Raw genomic sequence first — 23,449 nt, 5'->3', positions numbered from 1 at the left:
GTGACCTCTGGCACTGTGGTGGGATTACAAACCCCTAACCTCCACCTCATGGCTTATAAATGTGGTCCTGCAGACGGGCAATACCGAGGATTACAGTGGAGATCCAGTATTTTGGATGATATCTAAACCTCTCAGGAACACTGAGGACTGTGGCCCTTCGAGTCCACTAGGTGTATCATCTACCAAAGTCTGAGATCTAGGATATCCTTGAGTAAATAAGGGTTACATGGGCAAGTCTCTATAGAGGTCTACAAAACAAGTCTCCACAAGCAGATGGAGCCACAGGTTTCAGAAGGAGACGTTCATCAACCAATGCAGGAGATGTGACCAATGAAACATTGATTCATTTGGAAGTTAAAAGGACCTACATACCTGGGACTGAATTTGTGGGTGCAGGATAACCTTATTAGTTGTAGATCTCTTGTAGACAGGCAGATTTGATAAACTGTTTGAAATGAGGGTGCTGGTGATTGTTTAATTGCATATCTGGCACAGTGACGAAACCTTGTTGAATTGTTGTATTGTTAAAACTGACTACAATGCGACCTCAGAAATCTACACATCTCCAGGTTTAGCTTGCTCATCTAGACTAGGAAATAGGACTTATAAATATTATTTATGAAATGACCTCCATACTCAAGATATAAGCCAAGAACCTGATGGACACAATCTGATAGGCTGGCTGTTATACAAGTGAATGAGAAGATCTGGATAGAAGATTGCTTATGCACAAGCTAAGCTAACATGATCATAAAACATTAACATCATATAAATGCCTAAACTGACAAATGTTACAGAGAGAAATGTCGACCCAGGACGAGTTATATGACTGTGAAACTTTGGGGGTGTTGATGGACTCCAGACCTAGTCTTTGACAAAAATCAATGTGATTTTCTTAGCTTTTTGTACAAAATGTTGCTTTTTTTCATTTTTATTAAACTTACACACATTCCAGTGTTGATAAAAAAAAGAATCAATGAATGTATGTTTGTTTGATTAAAAGCAGAGGCTCTGTGCTTTCTATTGATATATTTTGTTCACATACAGTAATCATACAGTAAAAGGTTTGCTACTTTTTTTAATGAAATAGGCCATGCTGCATTGTGTGATAAACTTTTTCAGATAAACCCACCTCTGAATGGCATATAAAAGATGCAATCTTAAAATGAGCATGTTGGTCAGACAATTTCTAAGTGTCCTAAGTGAGTGTTTCTTGTCTATAATAAACTTAAGGTGGACTGAACCGAATTCTGTCTGGCTCTGCGTGACATAAATTGACAGAAAAGTAATTTTTTGAGAGTCAAGCTGGAATGGAGTAATGTTTAGGGATAATCAAAATATAAAACTCTGATTGTACTAGTTCTATCAAATAACTTTGTCAGACCTGTCAAAACCAAGTTAACATTCAAGAGCAATTAAACAGCTACTTGTAATTCATATGCCACTCAACCCTTATACAAGTACACAAGCACATACACACATCACTACGCTGTCCTCTTATCCAAAGAGAGTCTTGACTGTGGGGAAACAGCTTAGGATAAAGTTAATCATGCATATAATTGGGTTTTGACTCTTGTGTCTGCAGGGGCCTGACCTGCCGGTATCAGGATGAGCAGCCCATCACCTGAGTGATTAACACATGTAAATGAACACAGCCCATAATTATAAGCCACGTTTACCTCCTCTCGAGATGATGAGTTTGGACTCTCTGCAGATAGACATAACTCACGGATACATATCGAAGCGGAGTTTGAAGAAGAAGAGGGATTAATTTAGGGCATGCCCTCGGCGAGAGAAAGCTCACAATAGCGTAACACATAAAACTTACAAAACAATGTGGGAAAATGTCAAGGCCAAGTATCTCTGAGGAAGAGAAACCCGCATGTGCTTTTCGGACAAGGCCACTCTGTCGTAGCTTTCATATTCGAACACAAGCCTCACAAACAGTTTAATTATGAATCACAAGCTTGAGCCATACAGGACCATGACAAGTTCAGGCACCCAACACAATGCCTACTGCATAATTAAAGACTGCAATAGATGGTGAGAGCTTCCAAAACATGAATTTACGGACTGTGCGGTGGCCCTCATGTGTGTGTTTTCCATTAAAATAATGTTTTTGTGCCTCCCCAGGGAATAATTAAGAATGAGTCAGGATGGTCAACTAGGCAATCAATTGGGTTGACAAGTTTATCTAGATAATTTCTTGGCGATGCTTTAAAGGGGAAGGCAACCTCTCGAAGAAGCTTGGCGCATACTTAAAGCATGCTGTGTTTAACTGACAATCTGCATGGTATAAATCTCCCTCTGAGATCCATCTCCTTTACTGCTAACTATAGCCAATGCACCACTATTGTAACTAATAGGTCTACTAAGAGTTTTCCAGCATTTTACACCATGAGCAAGATGTGGCAAGTTAAAAATGGTTTTAAAAATCACATTCTTGCCGTTTTAGATGCATCTGATCAGTGTCTGGCGGACATGACCCTTAACCAGTCCGACAGGGTTTCCTTACAGGTGAAATTTATCATTTTACTGTCGCCATCAGCACCCAACAGAATTGTAATTTGTATGTTCTCATGGCCCAGTCATAACATTGGCTCAAGCAATGCCCTGACACAATAGAGCTGTTTACTGGTCTGGGCTGAGTTTAAGCCTGAGTAGAGTGTAGAACGATTAGCAACAATGATCTCTATGATCAACTTAGCTCACAATGCTTTTGAGAAATGCAGCCCTGGATGCTTTTAACCTAAAAAATGCTATAAACGCATACTGCAACAAAAACTTTTTCCAATGCACAAAAAGAAGAAGACCATAACAACGGTTACAAACCGAGATAGGGTTTCTTGAATACACGCACAAAGAGAGTTCGTCTTGTAGTAATTGCCAACAGCATTGCCACAGCCTTTATGAGATGCTAATCCAGCCACCCTCTTGTCAGGGACAGAGCTTGAGCAGCGGCAAAAGCAGTTTGTTGTCCTGTTCCCGTCTGGCAAGCTTGACATTTCCCCCTTCTGCTTTTGTCCCCTGGCTCCCCTGGCCCTCCTCGAGGGGTCTATTTAGTGTGAGTCTCTCTCGGCACTCTTGGATAATCTCATCAGAGAGTGGGATGCTGGGGGTGTATGTAAATCCACATCTGTTACGTCCTCTGCAGGGAGAGAAAGCCGCTGGAATGCTCATTGAACCTGGTCTCGCAACCCACTTCCATATGAGTGGGGACCATGACCTCAGTTGGGATGCAAACACAAGAGTACATGCGGCACCTGTCTTCTGAGACAGTACAAATTATAGAGCGTCTGATGGGTAACATATTGAAGTCTTCTAGCTGAGATCACCATGGATGTGCTTTAAGGGATAGTTCACCCAAACATTCTGTCATCATTTCCTCAACCACATGTTACAAAATCACATGATCAAATTATTTTCTGTGGAACACAAAAGAAGAGATTTCTTTATTGCAGTTTTGAGCTTTCTTCCGGGAAGAAACAAGTCACAATATTCCTAATTAAAATAGTTTACGTCTAAGAGAAACGCAAAATAAAGGGACGGGGCCTGGCTGAGTTGAGTTAGTAGTGTATTAAGATGTGTTTTGGTCGATCAGATCACAAGTAGACGAGGGACCAGCCGAACACTGTGAGTGTGTGTTAGAAATCAGGAATGGAGATTGAAGACAAAAACGTACCAAGCATAATGTTCTAACCAAACTTGGGTCTTCAGCCAATAAAGTTTAAATCTCGTTGGCTAGTGCACTTCCCATAATGTTCACGCATGAGGTCAGCAGGCGGAGAGAAGACGGTCTTATGTGGCTGTTTGAACACATTCATACCACATCAATTCGGTCGAATGCATTTTCAACTACCTCTGGAAGTGGTCGAAAGTGGACAAGCTCAAAACACCCCGTTTACCTCGTCCACTTGTGATCCGATCAAACCAAAACGCACCTTAATACCAGGTGTAAACAGGGCTCAAGATATGCTGGTTTTTCCACCCTGACCCTGGATCTAATGCAGTGATGGTAATGGGCTTTACATTTCCAAAACACACTCAAAGCAGTTGACCAATCACAACACACCGGTCCAGCCGACCAATCAGAGCACATTGTGCCTTTTGAGAAGGAGGCGCTTCATAGAGACAGAGAAGAGAGACAACAATGTCAAATATGTGGAAACATAAGGTGTTTTTTGAACATTCAACCATGAAAACCTATTCTAGTAGACCCAAAAACTAAATCAAGACTTTGTAAAGGGCATCATACTTCCTCTTTAAGAGATGAGCACAAGTGTGTGACTTAAAGTTACAATTCCAGGCATAAAAGAAGATTCTCTTTCACATTCATATCACTTTTATTTAAATAAATTTACTGTTAGTCTATGGTTATCAGTCTACAGTACTAAGCAAACACTCAACACTCTAGATTAAAACATTAAACTGCAATTTACATTTCAGAAAGGAGCGGCAGAGGGACTACATCTCCTTTGACTTCCTTCTTTCCTCAAACATGAAATAATGATTTTCTGCCAGTCTAATTACAGAGGCAACATCTGATCTGTGCTGCATCCGAGGGGGATTAACTGAAGCTCAGGCATTAGAGCTCATTACCAGCGCCACTGCAGAAATATTACATCTTGTAATTGGATGGAGAGATTTATATACTGATCAGTGGGGTTTCTCTAATAATATTGCGATTAGAGGCTTAGTTTGGACTGGGGGTTATCAGTCAGAGTAGGAGATTTTAACAGGATGGGGAAAGGAGGATTTTATTAACCTTTGACCCATAGTGAGGATGCTCACATCCCATCAGTATAAGGAAAAATAGATAATCGGCCAAGTTTACCCAAATTGAATTGAATTGAATTGAACTGAATGAGTTAGCTCATGTCTACCTTCATGATAATTTTGTTCTTTTATTGGTTTTGTTCCTAATTAAGTCAAATATGAACAATTAACAATTCTGAAGCAGTTTCTGTCATTTTGCCAACTTCCGCTTCACTAATTTCAACAGGCCCTCTATCCAGAACTCTGTCCGGCAAAGACATGTCAGCAAAGCCAAACACACAAAATGACTGACAGTTAGAGAGCGATTGTAATTGGATATTCAGGTTGCATAAACTGCTAAGACTAGTCTTACAAGTTAGACTAGTCTTATACATTTTTCTTTAAGACTGTTCATAACTTTAATAAAAACGTAGATTGATCAAATTTGATACTGAAAAGTAAGACTGATTACCCCTAACTAACTGCTAGTGGGTAGACATTCTTAATATAATGGCTATGTTCAGGCAACTGGCCCCAGGTTTGGAAAGTCATATGATAACTTCCTCTGGTACGTTTACACGACAACGATATGCTTAAAACGAAGAAGTTTTTCCTTTGAGATTTCCACGAACAGACAACCATTGTCAAAATGATCCCTATTCACACGGATCCGTGAAAATGACTAAAAACGCTGTATTACATGGAGATGTAAAAAAAAAAACACACACAAAAAAAACCGTACGAATTGCCAAAACGCATTAAAAGTTTTACGTTTTTAGTTGAAAATGGTGCCGGGGCTCTAAATTGTAGCTTTCAAACTTGCTGGGTTGAGATTGGTCACATGACATGCAAGGTCATGTGGTGTTTGCAGACAGTGATGTCAAACCAGGGGTGCTTTTCAATCCCAAAGATTGATACAATTTTGCAAACATAAAGGACATATCAGATTTCTAAATAAACTGCAAGGTGGTGGGAACAAAGACAGATCAGCATGTGAGACTGCTGTGGTCTTTTTACGCGCCTTTTTGAGCATGAAAATGGCAGGAGATTCATACAGACAGGAATAATGAAATGAGTAGGCTAATTGTGACCTTATGGGCCTTCCATCCACTGTCTTTGTATGGAAAATAGATGCTTAAACATCAGTTTTCACATTACAAAGAAAATAGTAATGGTTGGAATGACATGAATAAATCATGACATTTCATTTATGAGCGAACAAGCAGGTTTTTTTCCCGTTTGACAATATATTGCCTTAAAACGTCAATCATTTCTGAACTCTGATGTGTCGCTTGATCTACAAAATTATGTTAACTGACTTCTTAAAACTTTGAAAACCCAAGAAGAAGAAGAAAAAGCAGCCTCTCAAAGTTATTCTTTCAGCACTAAAAAGGTTAAATTGAGGTAATGGAAGCATTCAAAGTTGCGAGCTGGTACTTCACATGGCGCGAAATCAAAGTTGCTATTGATTCACGTCCCATCCGCACTGCGCGGGAAAAGCGACAGAAAAGCCGCGAAAATCAGAGAGAAAAAGCTGACATGATTTAGTGACGGCTCTCGATAGTCCCCGTGAGAAGCGCTGAAGAGACACATCAAACCGGCTTGAAGAGCAGTCTCCGCGCTGAGAGGGTGACAGCAGAGCCGCTATTGATTTCTGCCGGTGTAAAAGCACTCAGGGGAAACATTTCAACCCGCCAACGAGCTCAAACATCATAAGCGTTATGACAGATGCGTCTGACGTCACGCAAACATGCATTTTCCAGCAGTCGCCGTCTGATCTGAGCTCATGACAGAAGAATTACATAGAGTTAAACACAGAGCTGTGTCTTTTTTCATTTAAATATGCACTGCTTCATGAACACAATTCCAACACAATTAAAATTCACTTTCCTCTTAAATAGCCTACTCCAGTGAGAATTTATAAGGGTTTATTCTGTGCATATAAATAAACCTTAACATAAAAAATGATAAATCCTGAACACCATGATAAATATATTTAACATGCCTAGATTTTATCTGACAATATGACTCAAAGTTGTTGAACTAGAACCTTATTTACTATTATAGGCTACAAAATAAAATTTGATTAAAAAAATATTTATTTGATCAAGTCGTTTAGTCCTTTTCCTATTATCAAATGTATTTATTTATCTATTCATTTATTCATTCATTCATTTATGCATTTATTCATTTTTAATTTCTGCAGGTTTGGTCCTTCATAATGAAATAGCATATCAAAATTTACACACAACACAAAACAAACAAAACAATTAAAACAGTTAACGCAATAAAAACGACAAATAGCCTATTTATGTAACGCATTGTGCAAATGCATTTAAAACACAACTGACCACTAGATCTCCCCTATTTGAAAGATTATGGACTATGAAGTCTAATTTCAGGGGAATGTGTTGCTGAAGGTGAAGCTCAGCACAGTATGCCTCTACATAGATTTATCTGAGATAGAGAAAATAAAATGTTTGTGTTGATATAGGCTTACTAAATAAATAAAAATATGCGTATGAAAGAGGTTGCTACACTAGCTAGGACGAGCTGCCTTAAATGAGGCCTATAGCTCGCTCCAAAGTGAACTATTCCACATCAAATCCTCATTATTTACTCACTTTCATGTCGTTCCAAACCCACATGACTTTCTATGGGAATCGTCCCACAGTCCAGGAGTCTCTAGAGCGATGATCCTGAAGTCTATGAAGTCTATGAGCAGAGCCGACGGCCGCTAAAGCGTTAATCAATGCACTCTTCATTAGAGACTGAGGTAGTCAATACGTGAATAGAGCTCAACACTTCATCAAATCAATTGATCATTGCAATTAGGTGTGCTCTTAATTGCTTTTGAATTCACTCCCAGATTATCAAATGAAGTAAAGGAACATTAGTATGAAGACGGCAGATATTCTGGCCAGTGTCCAGCAAACATTTGTTTCAAATTCGTCATGCTTTGATCGCCGGTGGATCTGTGGCGCCCTCTAGTGTCGACCAACACACAGTGCGTACACACCGCTCTTCACATGGAGAAAATGGCAAAAGATGCAATTTAAATAAATATAAATGACTAAATAAAATAAATATAATTTAAAATCTATTTAAATACACTACTAGCCAAAAGTGTGGACACACTTCCACGATCTTAGCCTAAACTATAAAATTAGTTTTGCACAAAGCTACATTTTAGTGCTGTCCAATCGATTAACAAATTAACTAGATTAATCACACATTTATTCTGCGATTAATCGCAATTAAAAACACTTACGTTTATTTTTATTTTAAATTGAATAATTTCAGTTAATCTCCAGATTAATGTAGAAACAACGAAAAGACAGTATATTTTAAATACTTGTTTAATGTCATCTTTTTATGAATGAAGGCCTAAAGGAAGCTATAAATACAGCTACTGATGTCTCCCTCCATCAAAAAAATATAATAACATTTCATTTTTTTAAACAATCCTCACATAAACCCATAATAAATGTCATATTTACCAGTGCTATTCCTACCCATCTAACAGGTAATAGCATTACATATTTTAATGCGTTAATCTGGCCAAACTGTATTGCATGCGTTAATGTTGACAGCACTACTACATTTATATATGGTTTTATTGATACTCAACAGAAAACACACTGGGAAACTGGGGAATGTGGGTAAAAGCTTCTAAAGCAGCTGTGACTTTTATTTTGTACAGGGTCATTTCACATGTATTTTACAGTCTTTATTACAAAAGTATTTACACAATTCAGACTATTATTATTCCACTGTAGATTTGAGGCACAAATGAATGAATTGTGTACATAAAGCAATCCAATGCTTCCCTCTGGTTTCCAAGAACAGCACACACTTCAACCAAATCACGTACAATTATCTGAATCAGTCCAGTGGAGATTTCATTAATACATTATATTTTTTAAATACTGTTGAAAGGTGCATCTGTGCAACCAAAACATACATAATCTATATGGACATGGTCATGACGATCACAATAACCAGCTTCAGCAAAGTAAATCACCAGGAGAGTCTTTGGGGAAGTTGATCAGAAGAAGAAGAAGAACACAAACGGTCAGTGATTTCATGCATAGAAAAAGACTTCGACATGAAAGGTAAAAAAAAAGAAAAAGAAAAAGAAAAACACGACTTGTCAAAACGTCCATGTGACGATAAAAATATTTGACAGAGTAGATTCACAGTGTAAAACATCAGAAACAATTCTGACAAATGGGATATATTTATACACACACACACACATATACATATATACATATATATATTCATATATATACATATACACGTATATATGAAATAAAATGTGTAAGTGACCATGGTTATGTTGTTTGGGAAACCAAAGGCTTGATAATGTGTATTAAAAGTCACACGCTAGAACATGAAAAGCTTGTTCACTTCAAACTCAACATGCAAGATTGAGCCAAATTATCCTGTGAAAATACATTATAAATTCTGTAGGCCAGTAAAAGACAAGCATTTGTAGACATTAGTATGCTAAAGAATAAAGGTCTTTAAAACCATTAAAATGCAAAACCGAATAAAACGCTGACAACAAAAAGCTACAAAACTGACCTATTGACCATAATTGTGTACGTCTTGTTTGAATAACCCAATCAAATGGACCTTACTCAGGGTAGAAGCGCCATTTCATTGCATGGAAAGAAACCGGTTTTATGAGCATGAAAGCAGGACAACATGTTGAACAGGCTTTCCCTGAATTATAAACAGCTCTACCCCGACTGAAGGCCGATTCTCCTTCACTGCCGCACAAAACAGAGCCACGCCGCGGGAGAGGAAGCATTTCCACCAGCACACGTTCAGAATGTGAGATAAATTAAATATAAAGCATGTCTGTTTTGAATGACAACACTATGGCAAGAGAAACAAGATCATGTGAGTGAACAAACGCCTCTTATGACACACTGAGCCATTTGTTGTCACAACAGTGCAGGAGCAAACACTAGGATCTAAGCCACTTTCCTCGGAGACTCTAAATGCCGGGATGGCATGAGACAGCAGACGAGACAGCTCAAACGCTCAAGATTGTCCGATTAAAGGCCGATTCAAACACTAACCAGCAGCAAAATCGTGTGGATCTTTGCCGGCCAAAGAAAGAAACTCGAAATTCACAACCCTAGCATGCTATTGAGCATGAGGCTTAAGCTCTAGACTGAGTCGAACTGTTAGTATGCAACATAATTTGTTAAAATCGTACAAAGATGCTTAAGAAATGCAGCATTCCAAAAGTAAAGCGAAATTCAAACTCGTGAAATCTTGTATTTGATGAGCAGCTGTCAAAGCCACACTCTTGTTTAGGTACGAAGATATTTAAAATGATTCTGTCTATAAGCAGACACATGAATAAAGTTACATGTGCCTTTTACTTGACGCTTACCAAAATTTGACTGGTGCGCCAGTGGCACCGTATGTTATTCCAATGGACAATTGATAAAAATGTTTGATGGGTACTTATATATAGTTGCATCTAGCACAAATGTGCATTGATCAGCCAGAAATTCTGTGACGGCATGGCTGTCTCACAGACGCATCATTCATGTTTCTGCTGGGCTCAAAACGGGGACGGCTCGTGCCTCTGCATGCGTCTCTCCGCAGCGGCCGCCATCCTCCTGCGCCGCAGCGTCACTGAGTCCGAGTCCTCGTCCTCCATCGAGGGCATGACATCATCATTATCAGCAGCAGAAAACACATCTCCTTCATCTGGCTTTCTGTGAATATAACGTCTGACAAAGAGAGAACACAGTGTCTTAAAAACTAAAACTTAATCGGACCCAAGACAAACCCTTGGGGCATTCCCAGTTATCATTTTTGCAAGTTTGCATACTGTCACTATCTCTGACAAATAACAGACCAGAAGGCATTAATTTGCATGGATTTCTGACCATATGGACATGCAGAATTTTCAGATCCAAACTGAGCATTAGTCGTGTTAATATAAATAACTTTGGTAGCACTTTATTTTACAGTCCTGTTTCGCATGTATATACTATATAATTATTGTAGTAATTACAATAACTGGGTGATAACTAGGTACCAGTCCTGAACCAAACCTTAACCCATGTAGTTATCTTATACTACCCAGTACGTTCTAGGCAAGTACACTGTACGCACATTGAAAGTGCATGTACTGTAAAACAAAGTGCAACCATAACTTTTTGTGCGGCTATACTGTACATGACCACCCAACCGGATATGATGTATTCCCACTAAAGCATTCTACAATAATTATTTCTGCAAAATGGGTGGTTATGAATTATTATGTCCGAAACAGTAATTTTATAAATATAACAATTATTTAGTCTTATTAGCCCTAGAAAGCCTAAAAGTTTCTCTTTCAAACATACTGGTGGCCATTTGTTTTGTGAGAATATGTTACTGCATTCATAATTCATTCATTGTATCATGCTGAATGAGCAGAAGGTAACAGCTGCTTCATGATCAGTTTTGATAGTTTTGTGCGACTGTCACTAGGGGGCGAACCGCAGAAATCTTATGTGAATGTCAGAGATAGCGAAAAGGCAGCTGAACAGTTTCATGCAAACTGGAGCAAAGCAGTGTAAGCTGTAGGAGACAGGGAACAGGGAGGCTCACCTGCGGGCTCTCAGGAGCAGCTCCTCCTTCCTCTGCATGAGCATCCTCTGTCTTTCATCTGCAGACTTGGAAAAGCGGCTCCCGCGAACCTCGAAGTCTTGCGGCTCAGGGGCGGCGACCTCTGACCCGCTGCTGGCTCCCGCTGGGTCTTCAGGACCAGTGTTTCCCTGGATGGGTGAGCGCTCCACAGACTGGAGGAGGTGCAGGGGAAGACAGAAACACTCTTAACATAGCAGTGTTTAGTTGTTTGTTTGATTGCCACTTTTACTACACAGGCCAGCATAGATTAACAGGATATCAGAAGGAGAATGAACCAGGACATGTTGCAAAACGGCTCCAACACACTGGGTCTCGTTCATGAAACACGAACAGAATTAATTTAGTAAATTGTTCGTTCTGACGGGAATTTTCTGATTCATGAAAGTGTCTGTATTTTTACAGTTAAAATCTGTACAGTTTTACAGTTTTCTAGTTAGTGAAGTGTAAAGTTCTTTTAGGTAAACCGATGACACTGCATCTTGAAAACACAATTTAACAATGTATAATAACACAATTAATTAACCAACCAATAAGCTAAATGTGAAAATTATTCAGAGACTGGAAATCATTAACATACACACATTCAAATCTGAGGTTCACAAAGTGTTTGTGAATCTGGAGGAGGGTTTTTGCAGAGATACATTTTTTGAGTATATTTCTTCGAATTTACTTGTTTATTAACAAAGTTTCAAGGTCAAATAAGGTCATTGTGAGCACATGGCTCCGTTAAAGGGATACTTCACCGCTGGAAAGATGAATGTGTATTTAAATTGGGTCATTTATGTAGTAGAAATGTGAAATTATTTTAGAAGTTGGTGTCTTCTAGACTGAGAAAAGCCAGAAAATGTATTTTTGGCTCATGTGGATGAAAGACAACAACTCCCAGAATGCACTTGCTTCGCTGCCCTACGAGGCCACTCCCAAGCCACGCCTCCCAGTTACAGAGGGCAGTATCGGAAGAAATGATACAGCTAGGCTACTAGTCGACTCGAAACTGAAAAGACGGCGTTTTATCGTGAGATCCCCCTATGGGGCGGGTTGAACACATGCGGAACGAGCTCCTCCTACTGGCTGGAGTCTCTCGCCTCTGGACAAAAGAGCCTCCGATGACACTAAATTACAATTTTTGTGTCATCAGAAGTTTTCTTCCAGACACACAATACAGAAATCTCTGGTCTCAGGGGGACATGAGGGAGGGAAGCACGGTCATTCGAAAATACTACCGGGTTTCTACTGATACAAAGCTTAATGCTCATCGGTGAAGTATCCCTTTAACTGAATTTATTTTTTCATTCAACAATTTTGAAATTGTTTTTTTCAATTCAGTTTGGTGATGCCAGTGGTGCAGAAATGACTTCACCTTCAGCAATGTGGAGCAAGATTTTGGGCCAGTGAGATTTTAGCGCTGATGGAGCGACCCAGTACGAAAATGCAAACAACATATCACTTCAGCCCCTAATATGCCTCTTCTGTCAGCCCTGTGAGCCTCACCTGTGTCGGGAAAGGCACCTGTATCCGGCCCTCCAGGATGTTATCAGTGGTGACCTCTACAGAGCGTGTGAGCTGCAAATCCTGCAGGATCAGATGATAAGGGACTTGTGGAAACATTTCCTGGATCTGATGGGCCTGAGAAATTCAAGGAAAAGCCGGTTAATAACGTGGCAACTTGTGTAAAACACAGAGACTGTGTGTAAACGTGTGGGACTCACCATTGCATTGAGCTGGGAGTTGTTGGCCTGTGCGATGCCCAGGATGTTGGTGGTGTGCATGACCTCCACTGAGAAACTCGGCAGCCAGCTGGCAATGCGGGACCCTGAGGGTGAACGAGCCGAGATTTATACATTCATATGATGATGTTATTACCAGAAGCCTATTTGGTTCCAAGGTCTCTTCAAGTCATCAATATGATAAAAACAGGCCATATTCATCAGTGAACCATTTTTTTTTGAGGGCACTATCCATTTAAACAGGCTTTTTTAAATGTATTTACAATACTCCAGTTTGTAAATAACCTCTGCTATGATTGGCTGACCTTTGTTCATTGTTGTTCATCAGGGCGAATCAGTTTGCTCAGTACTATAGGGGTGTGCGATACACAAAATAACATCTCGATATTTTCTGGGATGTTATCGATAACGATAATTAGATGATATTTTGCCGAGTGTGTTTATTGTGTTGGAAGGTTTAGGACTGACTGCTAAAGTTTTTAATATTCTTCATATTATATGAGATGGTCAGTTCACAGCAGTGACAGACATAATCTTTTCCAATAAATTTAAATAGATTTGTTTACGTTTTATGGGCATTTTACCTTAATAAAGCCATTTTTTTCCGACTTAATTAAATGTATGCATCATCTTTTGTGTGAAAATTCTTAGATTTAATTAATAAATTCAATTAGAATAAGACACAATAGGGCTGTTACCAATAAAATAAAATCCATATCAACAAAATTCATCTTTGCACTGCAGAGGAAACAGAAGCTGCATCTGAAGTCTATCTAATAATGCAGCTCAGATGCAGTTACAAATGCATAACTAATGTTTATAATTATAATTATAATAATAATAATAATACATAATGTTTGTTTTTAATGTTTTACACATAAAATGTTGAATATTGATATTTGAAATTATTTTTTAAATAAAAAAATACTTTAAATATGAATTGAATCACTTTTAATGAGCCAGTCATTGAGATTCAACCGATTCATTCAAATGGCTGATTCATTCAGGAACGAAGCATTTCACTGTCTCTAAGAGTGTCATTGAATCATTCACTCAATGTGGCTTTGTTTCAAACTATTTTCGTTGGCTAAATGGATTAAAAAAAAAAGACAATATTGTGTCTAAAATGTCATTTAAGTCACTTAATATTAACTTCTTGTTTATTGAACTGTTGTATAAAATCAATCATCACATTTGTAATCCTGCTGATATTTGGAGCAAAAAAAAAGAAGGCACTCTTCGTGTGATATTGACTAACTATATTAAATTATATAAATATTAAATAAATTTTTTCCCCTTAAATTGAATTTTGGGGGCATTATAAATGCAGAGTGTAGAATCACAGTGCTCGCTGGGTGTGTTTTTGCAAAGTGAGGGACACTCAATGTCAGATTGCAAATCGTTAAAACAACAATTACACTATTATCGTAAACGATATCTAATCGCACACCCCTAGTGCTAAACAGGCATCATGCAAGTTAATGATAGGAATATGCTATAGATGTGAAAGTGATTTCTACAGCTTACTGTCAGTAAATGGTTTGGATTCTGCATGAATATGTAAAGAGAGGCTCACCATCAAAGTGGAAGAAGTGATTATGCTGGTTGATGTGTGGCCGGGCCTCTGTTCCTGTCCCAGCAGGCATGTTCTCATCCAGCGCCTCCCTCTGGCCCTCCTCTCGCTCTCTCACGCCTTCACTGATGTTCAGAGACATACGGCACGTGGGACAGGACGTGTCCTGCTCCAGCCAAGAGCGCAGACACGAACTGGACATAAACAATAAATGGTCAGATTAACAATGTTTCAACTACTAGAGCAAGAGAGTGCTGGCAGCATCTGGTTATTGCTCACTTATGGAAGAGATGTCCACAAGGCAGCTTGCGCGCTGTAGTCATCGAATCCCAGCAGATCGCACAATCATCGTTATTAGCCAACAGCTCTTCAGGCGTTGCCACAGCAAACCTGCACACAAGGAGACGTTTTCATGTCAGCACACGAGGTCTGGTTTCCATCAGCCACTGCAGCAGGCTGACTCATAACACACATCCAATAACACATTCACACATACGATACTCAAAGACTATTTATTGTGTTCATGTTGTACTGCAAAACACTAGTGCTGTTATTGTGGTGGATACGGGTACGTTTAGGGTTGATTTAAGAGTGGGTTAAGGTGTCAGGGAAGAGTACAGTAAAAACAGAAGCATACAGTAAACAGTAATATTGTAAAATGAAATGACTGTTTTCTTTGTGAATATATTTCAAAACGTAATTTATTCCTGTGATCAAAGCTGAATTTTCAGCATTATTCCTCCAGTCTTTAGCATCACATGATCCTTCAGAAATCATTCTAATATGATGATATAATCAATGTTGAAAACTATTTTTGCAGAAACGATGATATAATTTTTAACCGCCTCAGGATTATTTGATTACAGAGAGTTAAAAATAACAATTGATTAGAAATATTATTTGTAAGAATGTAAAGGTCTTTATTGGCACTTTTGATTAATTTAATGTGTCCTTGCTGAATAAAAGTATTAATTTCTTTTAAAAAAATTATTATTATTACAGATCCCAAACTTTTGATAATGAAAAAATAATATATGATAATGAAACTGATTTATTGCTGCTGTTATTAAGACATAATTATATATTCAATTACAATAATTATTTCCAATTTATAAACTGTTATTAATTTACAACAACAAGAGTCACTTTAAAATGTAATTGTGGATTTGCTGGGTGTCGGGGTGTGGCGGGGGGTGGGTGTGTGTGGGTGTGTGTGTGTGGGGGGGGGGGGGGTGCTTAGCTGTCATTACTGTCAATAATGTTAACGGTCCTCAAAAAGACTTTACTTATGCAAAATCTAATTTCATTCTTTTTTAAATTTTTGCGTTTTTGTGAGATTTGCACAGTTATCCTTCTTAACTACATTACTCATAAAAAAATCATTAAAGGTTAAATCTCTTTTCAAGGGCACAGTGCTGATAGCTCATGCAACTTCGGGTTACCAGCCCTAAGCTTTGCCATTCTTTAGCATTTTTATTTGGATGTTGTGCTTATAATTCAAAGCCTGTAGAAATGCATCTTATAATAAGTCATTCTGGAAAGCTTTAGGCTCCTCACCTGGATTCCATATTGTCAATAACACGCAAGTAGTTTTTGTGGCGGCGAATCCTTCGCTGCACCTCGTGGAAGAGATAGCGCAGCTGCATAAAGATCACAAGACTAGCCATGGACAGCCAGATGTTTCCGAAGAGCTGCGAGGGAGTGAACAACAAGAATACATGATCATAAAGGTACTAGGATTCATTAAAAAACTCTCAAACACAGATGTGAGAAGAGAAAGAAATCATGTACGCCACTGGTCTTCACTTGGGGAAGTTTGTGATCTGACAGGCCGCACACACATGTGAAATCAGGAACATAAGTGTAAGCAGCTTCTTACTGATCAGTGAACATTATGTTAGACAGTCTCAATAAGAGTCCAATCAGATCGCATTCATCCATCACTATGAGCCAGTCACATGACTGATCACCCTGTCTCACCAGCATATGGATGTGATGCATCAGGTCCAGGCAGAGGATGGCTAACTCCATGATGAAGTCAGTGTAGTAGATGTATGAGCTCTTGTTCTCCCAGGTGCCCTCGTGGTTCAGGTCCCACAGGTGAATGGAGTACCTGTACATAACAGATCAAAACCTTCAGATTCATGCTTCTGCTACCTAACATTTAGCAAAGCTGATGGCTTTCTTAACAGAGCGCACGCACCGTATGATGACGTGTCCTGTGCGTACGGTCACCAGCAAACACTGCAGGACAGGAGACAAGGCTTAGGGTTACTTCAAGTCACCATAATATCAAAATGGACAATTTTTATAGAATATTGCAGTATTCAGGGCTTGACATTAACACCCGCCAACCTGCCAAATGTGTGAGTATTTCAGCAGTGGCGTGTAACGCTGACTCCTACTAGCCACTTTGGTGGCTTAGATTTTACATATATAATTTTTTTTTTAATTGTAGTCTATAAAAAAAGGCATCTGAAATAATAAAATTATTAAATGTAAACTAAGTGCAATGTAGTGTTGTCAAAAATGTACATTTTTCGATCCATATCGAAACTGAAATATCATGAGACAGAGAGAAATCGCTGCTTGTATTGAGTATCTATTCTGCGGAAAATTTGTATCGGAAGTGTTTCAACACAAACCCGCCTCCCCTCACTCACTTGCTCCGGATGAATACTGTTGCTGCTACAGGGCTTGAGTTTTAGCGTGGGATTGTTTTGAATTTGATAAAATTGATCATTTGATTTGATTGATAATTTTACTCATTCCTGCAGATTTTGAGCTCACACCCAAAGTATGTGCACAAAGCGGCCTCTCAGTGCTAAATTTAGTTATTTTTCGCTGCTTATTGTGTTGAAACAGTAAAATACACACAAAATGCCGGTCTTAGCAAGTATTCACACAAATGCAGTCAGTTCTGTTCTAAGTGAACAGTTGAGAAAGAAAGCGCATGTGTAACAGTATAATGGATCAGAGCGATCGGTCTTAAAGTGACAGCGGTGTTAATATATCTGCTGCCAAATTATGAGATAATATAAAACAAATTCTATATGGCAGTTTTTCCTCAAGGTATCAATGTCAAAATTGCAGCCAGTGCAAACGTTGATAAAATGCTAAATAACTACAGAAAACCATTAGCCACAGCGGCTGGTAGTGTTGTTTTTGGCGGCCTGTTTTAATTTTAGTTTTAGTCTAGTCTTTGTGTCAAGCTGTCGTTTTAGTTTTTATTAGTTTTAGTCACGTTCATACTCTTTTTAGTCTAGTCAAGTTTTAGTCGACGAAAACTGATGACATTTTTGTCTAGTTTTAGTCAACGAAAATTGTATTTTAGTCTCTTTTTAGTAATGCAATTCTATTTAACCCAGTCAATATAGAATTTCAAACAAGGTTATCTTATTATATTTAGTATATTTAGGGCTGTGACGGTGGCAGTTTTTTTTTACCACCGCGGTAATGGACAAACTACCGGCGGTGGTGGGGGGGTTATTTAAAAAAAATAAAAAATAAAAACTCGTTTTATATTTCCACACAAAGACGCGTGATATAGCCTACCACTCTGCGCTTTGAGAGGGATGTGGGACACGAGCAGGAGAGAGACCATCGATCTCTTTATGATATCTTCGTGTTTTCTACTTTATGTAAAATGGTCTGAAGAGCGAATTTTATCCTCCACAAGGGCGAGATATTTAGCCTATGTTTGAGATTGCGCTGCCAGAGAAAGTGAAACTAAAAATCACCCGCGCGTGTGAAACGCGTTTTACAACTAAACTTGACGCGCCTTACCATGTCTAATAACAAGCACAAACTGTGTTAAAAAGAATTTGACATGCAAGTACAAATGTATAGGCTATCTGTCCTACAGCGTTTTTTCTACTTTACCACAGTAAAGAATACGAATATATAGGCCTAATTAAAAGCGAACCAATGAAGAAACGTTTATAATCCCTTTAGAAAATGGGTGAGACGTGAGTGAAAATTTGGGAAAAGAAACAAGAGATTCCATGCAGGGATGAGTCACGAATTTTGGATATTCGATTAGTTTATTTAATTATAGAATATCGAATAGGTTGTGCGATTATTCTCTAAAATAAAATCTCCATGTTCTGGTGCTGATGCGGTGACGCGTTCATGTTAACCGGAGGATGACGCTGCCAATAACATACAGCTGTCACAACCGGCAAAAGTAATGATTATGAATGTGTCAAATATACCAATGAGACATTTTAATAGAATAACTAATGGAGTAATATTGTTAAATTCGCTGATAATCGGGTGACCAGATCGCAAACCAGAATTTAAAGCCGACAAAGCTATGGGTTCACGCACAACTCTCTCATTCGTCGTGACGTTATAACATTTCGTGTCGTCTCGTTTCGGTCAACGAAAATGAAGAGACATTTTAGCATAGTTTTTATTTTGTAAACCACATTTAGTCTCATTCTTATTCGTCAACGATATTGCATTATACATGTATTTTAGTCATCGTCACATGACCAGCATTTACGTCTCGTCTCGTCAGGTGATAACGGTTCGTTGACGACAATATTTCGTCATAATTTTCGTTGACGAAAGCAACACTAGCGGCTGGTAAGCAAAATATATAATGTCAAGCCCTGGCAGTATTTAATAATGATGTGCAATATTGTTTGGTAAAGTTAATGTGCGTTTTAATATTTAATCTTTATTCAAATCAATTGGTGGGACAACCTGTTACTCACATGGGATTCACCAATAGCAACCAATCAATTCCCCATGGACAAAATCAAGTCTACAATCATTGCTAAATCTACATCTTTTTTTTCTCTTTTCTTAAAAAAAACCAAACTTTATATATATATCATGACCATTGTGACTAACGTGTCATGCCTACTTTCAGAATATAGGGAAAGAGGGAACAACAAAAGAGGGAATGTCCTCTTCACAGTCGCTAAAAGGATTGTACAGTATTCTTACCTCAGCTGCCATGAAGGCGACGGTGTGCATGCCGTGAAGATGCCCGACTACAGCGCAGAGCACAGCCAGACCAGCACAGCACAGCAGAACAGACACCAGCAGAGACAGCACTCGCACATGACTGCCCATCGGGGTGGTGGGAGAGAACGACAGCTGGCAGGAGCACACAACACAATACATCAACAACTCCCAGAGGAAGAGGTGCAAGTACAAACAATAGGAAGGAAGGAAGGAAGGGATGAAGTAAATAAGAGTAATGGAAGGAAGGAAACTAGAGCAGAGGAAGGAAGGAGAAAGGAAGAAAGGAAGGGAGTAAATAAGAATGTAAAATAAAAGAAACATGAAGGAATGAAGAAAGGAAAGAAGGAAGAGTGGAGCAAGGAGAGAGGGAAAGAAGCAAGAAAGAGAAGGGAAATAAGGAAGAAAGTAAGGAAGGACAGAAACAAAGGAAGCAAGGAAGAAAGTAAATAAGAGCAGATGAAGGAGAGAGAGAAGGAAGGAAGGAAGGAAGGAAGGAAGGAAGGAAGGAAGGAAGGAAGGAAGGAAGGAAGGAAGGAAGGAAGGAAGGAAGGAAGGAAGGAAGGAAGGAAGGAAAAATAAACAAAATAAGTAAGAAACATAGGAAGGAAGGGAAATGAGGAGGAAAGAAATGAAGGAAGGGAGTAAATAAGAACATAAAAGGAAGGAAGAAAGGAAGTAGGAAAGGTAGGTAGGTAATTAACCCAATTAATATAATATTTACATCCAATAAAAATATACATAAATGCCTTAATTATACTCAGATTATCCAACAAATATCTTACAGAGTGTCATATCTTTTGGACTATATTGGCGGTTAAAGCAAATGTTTATCCAAACAGTAACTGACCAAATGATGTACAGTAGATGAGCACATGAATGAGTGAGTCTAACAGCACGACTGCAGAGATCTCCCAGTCGTTCTGAACATTAGTGTTTGTTGATGTGGTGGAGACGTTTCTCACGTATTCAAAGCGGTCTTTGCAGAGCTGCACCATCAGATGCAGGAAGATGAGCATGGAGAACCACAGACACCACAGCACCACCTCCTCCACCCGCTGCACGTTCAGCACGCCGAAGATGAAGATGAACTTGTAGAAGATGAAGTTCCAGAACTTATCCTTCAGATGCTGGTCAACAGAAGAGCGACGTCAGAACATGACCACAGACACTACAGTACAAAACAACACTGACATCGCCAACGCATGTGAGAAACCTGCTATTATTCACACGCTTAGAACATGTACAGGAACCTACAATAACATACACTACTGTTCAAAAGTCTTAGTCAAGTTTTTCTCATGTTTGTGAGGTCTCTTATGCTCACCAAGGATAGATTTATTTGATCAAAAAACAAAGAGCAAAAAATAGTAATACTTGTGAAGTATTATTACAATTTAAAATGACTGTTTTCTGTGTGAATATAATGGGAATATAATTTATTCCTGTGAGTTTTCAGCATCATTACTCCAGTCTTTAGAGTCACATGATCCTTCAGAAATCATTCTAATATGATGATCAAGAAACATTTATTTTTTATCAATGTTGAAAACAGTTTTTATTTTTAGTGAAAACTGTGGAATCAGATTATTTGATGAACACAAAGTTAAAAAGAAAAGCATTTATTTGAAATAGACATTTCTGCAACATTATCAAAGTCTTTACTGTCCCTTTAAAAAATAAAAAAAACATACATATTTCTGACCTCAAACATTTGAATGGCATTTTTATAGTCATCTGTTAATAACTATTGCCACTGCTTTGAATAGTTATCTTCCCTTGTTTGAATATGTAAAAAATACAATTATATCCATTCAACTCTCCAGATACTGGTTTTGACATCGTTCACTGATTAACATATTGTTTAACCATACAACAAAACGACATTTCATCACAGAAAATGACCTTAAAGTAAGTAAAATCATGATATGACCTATATTTTTATTCTATATAATGTATCTATATGGAACTGACAAAAGAACTCGAGTTGTCAGGGATGTTTGTTATCAAGGTCTTCCTCGTATAAGCGTTGCAGTGTGTGTGTTGCAGTGAAGACTGGCTGTGTGTGTGTGTGTGTGTGTGTGTGTGTGTGTGTGTGTGTGTGTGTGTGTGTGTGTGTGTGTGTGTTGCCTGATCAAGCTAATGTGGATGTGAATGATTGTTACCTGTTTCTCACTGACTCTCAGCGGGCCGAACACAATGCACTGGATCACTTTAGCGATCAGCATGAGGATACAGCACGCCGTGTTCACCATCACCTGTGGGAAAACAACAGCTTCTTTAAATAAAAACCTCATCACTCAACACTGGTGTGTTTTGACGCTAGTCCCACATACCCAGACGAACAGGCTGTCCGTGATGAGATACACAAGCACACTGGTGGCCATGTTCCCCAAGCTCTCCAGCGGATCCAGCTTGATCTCCTCATCAGACCCGCCGTGTGAGTCTCCAGACAGAGGAGAGGAGTCCTCCGAGTCTCTGACCGAGCTGTAGGCACTCAGGATGGTCCCAGCCAGCAGAACAGTGCTCAGGGCAGTGTATGTGTGTAAGCTGGGCCAGGGGAAGCGCTCCAGGAACAGCAGAGGCATCCTGACTGACAGACTGACCGACTGACTGATGCTCCTCTCGGCTTAAACAGCTTCCCTCGACGCAGTCTCTGCTTACTGGGAGTCCAGGGGAAACCAGTGTCCTTTTACAGATCACAATCGAGTTTAAACTCCTCTTAAAAACAAATAATAATTATCAGGATTCAGGCCTGTTTTCATTTGAGAGTCCAAAACTGTGTTTATGTGAATGCAGCCTGACAGCTCTTAGGACACGTAGACACAACACGCAACCGACTCTAAAGCTAGAATTAAACACAATATATATTGTTATATGTTATGTTTAAACCCCATTCCGGCGAATTAAATGCTAAATGGTTATAATTCTTTAAAAAAATGTTTTGAATATTTCCAGAACAGTTGATTATTTCACAACATTAGCATGGAAGCTAATCTGCTTCAGCTACGTATTGATAGCACAGGACTAACAGTTTGATAAACTCGTCAGACGGGCTTTAAATCTGACCCGTGATGCTCGACGATCTGTCTGACATCTGTTAGCTTTACATAAAACTGTGAAATGTCATGTTTAGATCAGTTTCTCTGGCTGTTTCTGGCACTTTCTATCCCTCATACCTGTTTCCGCTGCCTTAGACGTCACCCTGTGAACTTCCGGTGCTTATGTGATGACAGGCGGGGCTTCCCGGGTAAACAACAATTAAACATTTAAATAGTACCCAGCTATGACTAAAAGCCATATTACCCTAATAGTCCAGGCGTTTTAGGAAAAAAGGGTGAACAAATTGCAACAGAATCAAACTCTACTGATTTTGTATCCTCAATATGTCCTGAGAAAGGAAAAAAAAAAAGCCCCGAAGAATCCCATTAGGGGAAAGTTCAGAAAAAGACCCAAATATATCCTATTCATACGCCTATTCATTCTTTTCTCACATGAATAGGGTAAAAAATTTAACCTTTAGATATCACCATGAACATTACTGAGTTGATTACTTATATCCAGACAAACAAAAAATGTATTTTAAGTTTTTTTTAATTGTTTGTTAACATGGACAAACGATGCATAATCTAATTACGTATGTGCTAATTTGCATAAATACCACAACAGATCTAAACATTGGGTATAGCCAGGAGAAAATGTCTTGTTGAATCTTGTTGACACATACCAGTAAAATACTTAATGTTAAGGTCTG

The 23,449-nt window shown here is 38.8% G+C and overlaps 1 protein-coding gene and 1 long non-coding RNA gene across 4 annotated transcripts; one reads left to right on the top strand and one right to left on the bottom strand.

Annotated features, from left to right (window-relative positions):
• Window positions 1–8,412: 8,412 nt before the first annotated feature.
• On the bottom strand, window positions 8,413–22,997 carry amfra (autocrine motility factor receptor a). 3 transcript variants are annotated; one of them, XM_082159406.1, is made up of 14 exons: window positions 22,875–22,997; window positions 22,032–22,358; window positions 21,861–21,953; window positions 20,661–20,825; window positions 19,678–19,830; window positions 16,925–16,965; window positions 16,702–16,834; window positions 16,279–16,412; window positions 15,001–15,111; window positions 14,725–14,915; window positions 13,131–13,234; window positions 12,913–13,047; window positions 11,383–11,573; window positions 8,413–10,514 (listed from the first exon to the last, which is right to left on the bottom strand). In XM_082159406.1, the coding sequence occupies exons 2-14, from the start codon at window positions 22,281–22,283 to the stop codon at window positions 10,343–10,345; spliced, it is 1,875 nt and encodes a 624-aa protein (XP_082015532.1). In that variant the 5' UTR covers window positions 22,284–22,358; window positions 22,875–22,997; the 3' UTR covers window positions 8,413–10,342. The 3 variants fall into 3 exon arrangements, with proteins under 3 accessions (XP_082015532.1, XP_082015530.1, XP_082015531.1); XM_082159404.1 differs by having other exon boundaries at window positions 22,032–22,416; window positions 22,875–22,986; XM_082159405.1 differs by having other exon boundaries at window positions 22,032–22,384; window positions 22,875–22,898.
• On the top strand, window positions 16,975–19,532 carry LOC309490311. The gene is made up of 2 exons (XR_014202665.1): window positions 16,975–17,879; window positions 19,317–19,532. It is a non-coding gene; the product is annotated as an uncharacterized lncRNA (long non-coding RNA).
• Window positions 22,998–23,449: the final 452 nt, after the last annotated feature.

The sequence above is a fragment of the Leuciscus leuciscus genome (genome assembly GCF_965113295.1).
Source record: "Leuciscus leuciscus genome assembly, chromosome: 25".
Classification (NCBI taxonomy): Eukaryota; Metazoa; Chordata; class Actinopteri; order Cypriniformes; family Leuciscidae; genus Leuciscus; species Leuciscus leuciscus.
Note: the sequence above shows the minus strand (reverse complement) of the source record. Positions and strands in the feature narration are given on the sequence as shown.

Coding starts and splice junctions, on each gene's coding strand:
- amfra (XM_082159406.1), bottom strand. CDS start 22,283: ATGCCTCTGCTGTTCCTGGAGCGCTTCCCCTGGCCCAGCTTACACACA. Junction 16,966..19,677: donor TCGCCTTCATGGCAGCTGAG/GTAAGAATACTG, acceptor CCTGTCCTGCAG/TGTTTGCTGGTGACCGTACG. Junction 13,235..14,724: donor TCACTTCTTCCACTTTGATG/GTGAGCCTCTCT, acceptor GTTCACCCTCAG/GGTCCCGCATTGCCAGCTGG.